Source organism: Muscardinus avellanarius, assembly GCF_963383645.1.
Source record: "Muscardinus avellanarius genome assembly, chromosome: 5".
Lineage (NCBI taxonomy): Eukaryota > Metazoa > Chordata > Mammalia > Rodentia > Gliridae > Muscardinus > Muscardinus avellanarius.
In genome coordinates, this window is record NC_137790.1 from 114,675,794 (window position 1) to 114,684,462 (window position 8,669).

General features: G+C 38.2%; 1 protein-coding gene across 1 annotated transcript in view; it reads left to right on the top strand.

Moving 5' to 3' along the window:
* Window positions 1-8,669, top strand: part of KPNA4 (karyopherin subunit alpha 4) — a gene marked incomplete at its 5' end in the record, with an annotated part of 65,375 nt that overhangs the window by 49,665 nt on the left and 7,041 nt on the right. The window contains 2 exons of the mRNA XM_080695842.1: window positions 5,194-5,265; window positions 8,056-8,218. Coding sequence (XP_080551968.1) covers window positions 5,194-5,265; window positions 8,056-8,218 — 235 coding nt within the window. The remainder of the gene's footprint in view (window positions 1-5,193; window positions 5,266-8,055; window positions 8,219-8,669) is intronic.

Genomic DNA, 8,669 nt, shown 5'->3' on the forward strand with positions numbered 1-8,669 from the left:
AACTTTGCTGAATTGGTTAATCAGCTCAGTACTCTTTAGTTGAGTTCTTTGGGTCTTCTAGATAAAGGATATGTCATCTGCAAATAAGGATATGTTTAATTCCTTTCTTTCTATTTGAATTCCTTTGATTTCCTTCTCTTGTCTTATTGCTGTGGCAAGAGTCTTGAAGACTGTATTGAAATGGAGTGATGATAGTGGGCATCCTTGTCTTGTTCCTGATATTAGGAGAAATTCTTGCAGTTTTTTCCTCATTCAATATGATGTTGGCTTTGGGTTTATTATATATTGCCTTAATGATGTTGAAATACATTCTTCTATTCCAGTATTCTGCAGTGTGTTTTTTTTTTTAACATGAATGGTTGTTGGATTTTATCAAATGCTTTTTCAGCATCTATTGATATCATCATGTGGTTTTTCTCAGTTCTATTTATGTGGTGAATAATGTGTATTGATTTGCATATGTTGAATCAGCCTTGTTTTTCTGGGATGAAACCAACTTGGTTGTGGTGTACAATTCTCTTGATATGGTTTTGATTGCGTATAGCTAGTATTTTGTTTAGAATTTTTGCATCTATGTTCATCAAGGATATTGATCTGCAATTTTCCTCTCTTGAGGTATCTTTATTTGGTTTGGGGATTAATGTGATAAATGGCCTCGTAGAAGGAATTTGGGAGAAATTCATCTCTTTTAATTTCCCGGGACAAGTTGTGAAGTACTGGGATCAGTTCTTCACTGAAGGTTTTGTAGAATTAAGCTAGAAACCAATCAGGGCCTGGGCTTTCCTTTGATGGCACAATTTTTATTGCTGTCTCTATTTCTTTGCTTGCTGTTGGTTGATTTAGGCTTGCTATGTCCTCTTGGTTCAGTTTAGGTAGGTTATATGTGCTTAGAAATCTATCGATTTCTTCCATGTTTTCCAGTCTATTGGAGTATAAATTTTCAAAATAGTTTCTGATAATCATTTGAATGTCCCCACTGTCTGTGGTGATGTCTCCTTTTTCATTTCTCTCTTTTTTTTTTTTTCTTTTGGTGGTACTGGAGTTCCTGGAAGCCCTTCTACCTCCGGGCTACACTCCCAGACCTATTTTATACTTTTTATTTGGAAACAGGGTCTCTTAAACCAGCGCTGCTAGCTTCGAACCTGCGCGATCCTCCTGTCTCTGCCTCCCAAGCGCGGGGATTATAAGCATGCGCCACCACGCCTGGTTCTCCTTTTTCATTTCTAATATTAATAGTTTAAGTTGTTTCTCTCTTTTGGTTAGGTTGGCCAGGGGTTTGTCAATCTTATTAATCATTTCAAAGAACCAGCTTTTTGTTTTTTAGACTCTTTGCATTGTTTTTTTTGGTTGTTGTTATTGTTCTCTATTTCATTTATTTCTGCTCTGATTTTAATATTTCCTGCCTTCTGCTAGCTTTGAGATTAGACTGTTGCATTCTTTCTAGGTCCTTGAGATGTGTCATTAGGTTGTTTACTTAGCGACACTCTGTTCTTCGTATGTGAGCACTCAAATGCTATAAACTTTCCTCCCCCCAACCCCCTTCGGGTCTGAGGGTGGAACCCAGGGGCATTCTACCTCCGAGCTACACCCCCTGCCCTTTTTTTTTTTCTTTCTTTCTTTTGAAACAGGGTCTCACTAAGTTGCAGAGGGCCTCACTAAGTAGCTGAGGCTGTCTGCAAACCGCGATCCTGCAGTCTCAGCCTCCGGAATGCTGCAATTACAAGTGTGCACCACCACGCCCGGCTTATAAACTTTCCTCTTAACACTGCCTTCAGTGTCCCATAGATTTTGCTAAGTTGTGTCTCTATTTTCATTTAATTCCAGAAATTTCTTTATTTCTCCCCTTATTTCTAATCTTACCCATTGGTCATTCAGTAGTGTATCATTCAGTCTCTATTTATTTAAATAGTTTCTTTTGGGTTTCCTGTTGTTGATTTCTACTTTCATTCCATTATGGTCTGAAAAGATGCAGGAATTATATTACATCATTTGAATTTACTGTGCTTGCTTTGGGGCCCAGGATGTGATCTCTTTTGGAGAAGGTTCCATGGACTGCTGAGAAGATTGTGTATTTTGCTGTTTCTGAATGTGTATTTTGCTGTTCCTGGTTGAAATATTCTGTATATGTCTATTAGGTCGATTGGTTTATAGTTTTCTTAACATCTGAAGAGTCTTTACTCATGTTTTGCCTTGACGATCGATCTAGTGATGTGAGAGGGCTGAAAGTGAAAAGTCTCACTAAGTTGCTAAGAGCTTCACTAAGTAGCTGAGCCTGGCTTCAAACCTGTGTTATCCTCCTGGCTCAACCTCCCAAGTACTGGGATTGTGAGAATGCACCACCATGCCCAGCTTGTTGGCTTTGAATTCATGGATTTTTTTTTGAGATTCTGCTTATCTTGAAACACTTTTGTTTCTCCATCAATTTTTGTGTGGGTGGGGGTACTGGGGGTGGAACCCAGGCACTTTCTGCCTCCGGGCTATACTCCCAGACCTACTTTTATATTTTATTTGGAAACAGGGTCTCACTAACTTGCTGAGGGTCTCACTAAGTAGCTAAGGCTTGCCTTGAACCTGAGCAATCCTCCTGTCTCAGCCTCCCACACTCTGGGATTACAAGACTGCTCCACCACGTCCAGCTTTCTCTATCAATTTTGAATAATAATTTTGCTGGATATAGCAGTTTGGGTTGGAAGTTTTCTTCTTCCAGGGTCTGAATCACATCATACCAGTCTCTCTTGGCATTCATGACTTGGGTTGTTTAGTCTGGGATGATTTTTATTGTTTTGCCACTATATGTCACCCGTTCTTTTGTTCTCACTGCTTTTAAGATTCTTCCCTTGGCCTCTGTGTTGGTCATTTTGATTATTACATGGCGTGAAAAGGTCCTTCTTAGATCTTGTCTTAATGGTGTTATGTATGTCTCCTGAACGTGTAAGTCCAAGTCTCTTTCCATGTTTGGAAAATTCTCTAAAATTATTTCTCTGAAGAGATTACAAATGCAGTTGGTCTGCACCTTTATCCCTTCTTCAGTGCCTTTTATCCGTAAATTAGGACATTGCATATTGTCACATAGTTGTTGGATGTTTAGGTTTTGTTGCTGTAATGACTTCTGTATGCTTTTGGATGTGCTTTCAGTTTTGAATCAACTGTCTTCTAATAGTGATAATCTATTTTTCATTTCATCTAATCTTCCAGAATTTCTTTCTGTTGCTGTCATTTCACTTATTGACTCTTTCATTTTATTCCAGACCTCTTTTTCATTCTTTCTTAGTGTCTCAATTTTCTCTTTCATTTCCTGTACAACTGCTTTGACGCCTTTTATCATATTGTGTGATCAGGATTTGGAATTCTTCATCTTGCATTTCTTGTAGGTCAGTATTTGTCATTTACATTGTTTTTTCAGTTTCTAGTTCTTGTATTTTCAAGGTTCTCAGGCTTGTTTTTCTGATGTCTTGGCATCTTTGTTGGGTATTATGTCTGATCCAATCTTAGTAGTAGAAATTCAGAGGTGTCAGCATGTAAGCAGTGATTTTTCCAATGGTAAAGATTGGATAATGGGGAAGGAACTGGGATAATTGACAGAAGTCAGGTATGGTAGAGGAGATAATTAGGTTGAGTAAGAATGTACATATAATAAGGTTGTATCTGGTTGAGAATGAGAGAAGGTTTGATAGTAGGACTCTTGTAGCTTACAGTAGAGTTTTAAATATGGAGATATGAAATTACTCAAGGAGATACAGTAAGGGGAAAAAAGTTTTGAGAGAAGAGAGTAGATAGGCTAGAGTGAGGAAATTTGTAAAAGGAATGGGGGGAAGGAGCAAAGAAACATGAATAAAGTAATAAAGCAAGATAAAAATGCTAACAATTATACATCAAATACAAAAAGAAAAAAGAGAAAAAATAAAGAACAAAAATAAAATAAAGAACTAGCAACAGTGTGAGACAACAAAGCAAAACAAAAACCCAAAGAAAAGAAAAAAACCCCAACAGTCCTACTAATTTATAAGTTTAGGGCTGGGCCTGTATTAATTAATATCTGTATATCTGACCACTGGTAGATGCTGGAGTATATTCCAATGTCTCTTATTTGCTCTGTACCCTATTGTCAGCTATTGAACCAACTCTCTGCTTGTTTTCACCCCTTTCTTTCCTCTGACAGCTTTATGTTTAGGTGTCAGGGCATTGGGTGTCATTGTTAATGAGTTCTGTGTAAGTCCAGGATTCTGTTAATTTTCCAGCCTGTGGTCCAGGCCCTGAGCCTCTGCACTCTCTACCCTGGGCTTGGGCCTGCGCTTCCCTACCCGTGCAGGGGCAGAAGGCTTCCCATGTAGTCTTGGAGCGACCCCTTGTGACCCTGTGCAGGTACCCCACCTTGTGCACCTTTCCTGTGTCTCTGGAGTTTCTAACTGGACTAGCCCACAGGGTCCTGTGACTTCTCTGGGCAGGCTTCCACCAGTACCAAGTCACGCCAGCACTGTGTAACACAAGCGGTTACCTGGCTGCCCTGCTTGGGTCTCTGGAGGGCTCACTGTGATGCTGCCTCTTGTGAGCGCACGGATTTTGGGTCTTCTGTGTCCGTGAAGCATGATGCTGGGTGCCACTCACCGCTTAAGATGAAAGCCCTGTGGCTCCTTTCAAGCTTTTGGATTATTTTTCTGGATTTCTTGGGGCTGCCACACTGGTGTCGATTAGAGCCGTCACTCCCGGTTTGGGCCTGCAACCTATGATGGTGCGGGTGGCCGGGCCGCATCAGCAGCAGGTCTGTCACGGACTTGGGCTTTTTTGCAGTGGATCTCGCCGTTCAGAGTACTGTATTCCTTCTGCTGTAGTTCCTGGTTCTATTTTGGTTGGTGAGCTGTATTTATTTTATTGATTAAAATGCTGACTTTTCAGTAGTTGAACTTTATTTGTTTCAGCTACTGAGATGTGCCGCATCTGGCAGTTGCCATTTTGAATCCATCAAGACATATCTTAATAAGTAAATAAATACATGTATATAGCAAAGCTAAAAAGAAACCTGGAAAAATAGCACTTGAAAAATCATTCCGAGAAAAGTCATTGCAGATAACATTTTTCTAGTTTTAATATATTGCAATAAGTAACCTTTTTTTTTGCCTTTTTAAAAATGTTTTATTGGTGTATTATAATTATATATAATAATGAAATTTGCTTTGCTGGTTTTTTTTCCCCCAGGGGGATTTTGGCACTCAGAAAGAAGCTGCTTGGGCTATAAGTAACTTAACAATTAGTGGAAGAAAAGATCAAGTAAGTTAAGCTTTTACTTATTTCTCAGAAAGTTTTTTTTAAAATAGTACAAATTATAAGATTTTACATAAGGTAAATCATAATAAAAATAATAGGAAGATAACATTTTGTTAGCTGGGTGTGGTGGCACATGCTTGTAATCCCAGCATTCGGGAGGCTAAGACTGGAGGATCGCATTTTGCGGACAGCCTCAGCTACTTAGTGAGGCCCTTCGTAACTCAATGAGACCGGGTTTCAAAATAAAGAATAAAATATAGAGAAGGGGGTGTAGCTCAAAGGTTGAATGCCCCTGAGTTCCATCCCCAAACCTGCCCAAAAAAAAAAAAAATAGAGCTGGGGTATAGCTCATAGGTAGAATGGCCCTAGGTTCCATCACCAGTACCGGAAATTAAAAAAAAAAAAAAATAGAGAACATTTGTGAGGGGATCCCTTGGGTAAGAGTGCTAAGGGATTAAATCCAGGGCATCAAACATGTTAAGCATGTGTTCTGCCATTAAGCTACACTTCCAGTCCCTATTCTGTGATTTTTTTTTTCCATGTAAAAGTATCATCTTGACTTTATTAATCATGCTTCATAGAAAGCCTTAGGAGGCTGAGACAGGAAGATTGGACAGGTTTGAAGCCAGCCTCAGCTACTTAGTGAGACTCTCAGCAACTTAATGAGACCCTGTTTCCAAATAAAGTATAAAATAGGTGTGGGAGTATAGCCCGGAGGTAGAAAAGCCCCTGTGTTCCACCCACAGTACCACCAAAAAACAAAACAAAACAAACCCAATAATTTTCTAATCCATGTGACATCACGGAACCTATAGTCAAGATTATTTTAGGTTTTGTAATAGATTTTTTTTTTTAGCTTAATATGGCAGAAATAAACTGTCTTACAGATTGACCTAGCAAATGAACAACAAAAGTTTAGTTAGAAACAACAGATTGACTAGCAGCAAAACTAGAAATTAAACTCAAGCAGGTGAGCTGGGACTAGGAAGTAGGATTAGGAATGTGAAGTGCCTAGGGTGCACATTGGAGAAGGTGCTGTCAGGATCAGGCAAGTAGTGAAGCTTCATAATGTTCATCTTTGAGAAAAACAGCAGTATTAAAGGGCTTAGATCTGTTACACAGAGCAGGTAAAAGGTGAAATTAAATATGACTACAAGATTCAGGTGTAGTGGCACAAACTTGTAATCCTTGTATTGGGGAGACTGAGACAGGAGAATCACAGGTTTGAAGCCACCTTCAGCAACTTAGCAAGACCTTGTTTTAAAATAAAAATTTAAAAAATAGAGCTGGAGGTAAGTCTTGGAGGTAGAATGCCCTTAGGTTCAAGTCCAAGAACTACACACACAATAAATAAATGTGTATACAGAAGCCATTGAACTTGATATTTACTTATGCTCTGTATAAAAACATTGAGCAGAATGGAGATAATAACGTATTTAAATGATTGTAAAATACTATTAAATGAATAAATTAGTGAACTGAGAGGTGACCAAGCATGTAAGCATTTGCGGTTTGCACCTATAAGCAAAGAGCCACTAGTTGCTGTCCTATTGTCCCATTGTAGTTTTTTTTTTGTTTTTGGTTGGTTTGGTTTTGTGGTACTGAGCCATTCTACCCCTGAGCTATACCCTTAGTCCTATTTTATTTTTTCAAATAAGGTCTTGGTAAGTTGCTAAAACTGTCATTAGAACTGGGATCTTCCTGTCTCGGCCTCTCAAGAACTGGGATTATAGCCAGGAGTGGTGGCGCACGCTTGTAATCCACGTGCTTGGGAGGCTGAGACAGAAGAGTCGCACAGGTTTGAAGCCGGCCTCAGCTGGCTTAAGAGACCCTGTTTCCAAAAAAAAAAAAAAATATATATATATATATATATATATATATATATATATATAAAATAGGGCTAGGAGTATAGCTTGGGGGTAAAATGTAGCTGGGTTCTATCTCAGTACCAAAGAACAAACAAACAACAAGACAAAAAAACCTTTCATACCTTTAAGAGTAAGAGAGTGAAATCAGTTTAGAGGCTGAATGTTATTAAAAAAAAAAAAAACTACAATGAATGCCAGGTGTATATATATATATGTATACATATATATATACATGTATATATATGTATATATATGTATATAATAGGTCTGGGAGTGTAGCCCAGAGGTAGAAGGCCCCTGGGTTCCATCTCCAGTACCACCAAAAAAAAAAGAAGAAGAACTGGGATTATAGACTTGTGCCACCACACCTGGCATTCATTGTAGTTTTTTTTTTTTTTTTTTAATAACATTCAGCCTCTAAACTGATTTCACTCTCTTACTCTTAAAGGTATGAAAGGTTTTTTTGTCTTGTTGTTTGTTTGTTCTTTGGTACTGAGATAGAACCCAGCTACATTTTACCCCCAAGCTATACTCCTAGCCCTATTTTATTTTTATTTTGAAGTTGATGAGAGTCTCACTGCTTGCTGAGGCAGTCCTCAAACCTGCAATCTTCCTGTCTCTACCTCCCAAGTACTGGAATTTCTAGTGTGTACCACCACACTCAACTGTGAAAGGATTTTTAAGGAAATATTCCTTATAGCAAAGAAAGGGTTAATATATGAAGTTCAGTGATTCTTTTATTAATATTTTCCCCTAAATTCAAGAAAAATAAACAAGTTAGGTTAATGATGTAGACTTAAATAGAATGGGAGAGGTGAAATCAGTGTTCATACTCAAAATTGCAAAGTCAAAGTGTTCTATCTAGTAAAATATATTTGTATACAGTGTGCCTGCATTTATTATTTCATGGTGTTTTCTTCTTCAGGTGGCCTACCTTATCCAACAAAATGTTATTCCACCTTTTTGCAACTTGCTGACTGTAAAAGATGCACAAGTTGTGCAAGTAGTACTTGATGGATTAAGTAATATATTAAAAATGGCTGAAGATGAGGCAGAAACCATAGCCAATCTTATAGAAGAATGTGGTGGTAAGTTTAATATATGCGATTATTTCAGTGTGATGTGGTTTTTTTTTTTTTGTAACTACCTTTATTTTCTGACTAATACAGCACTTCTGTATTTTTCTGTCTTAGATATTCAAGTAACAGAATAAAGTAAATATTATATTCTATATATACAGTCCTGCTCAGCCTCTTGCATATGCTTGGTAACTGAACTGTTGCCCTATGTTGAACAGGCACTGTGCTGAGTACTGGAAAGACAGTGGTAAACAAAACACAGTCCTTGCCCTCCAAGGCATGTGGTCTAGTTTTGAAGATAAATATGAACTGATTTAATGTGCTAATTACCCTAATAGAAATGTACAACAAAATGGGATACCTAATCCATCCTGGAAGAAGCAGGAAGTGACACCTGAGCTGGATTTTGAGAGATGAATAAGGATTAATAAAATAAGAAGGGATGAAAGGTGTTCCAGGC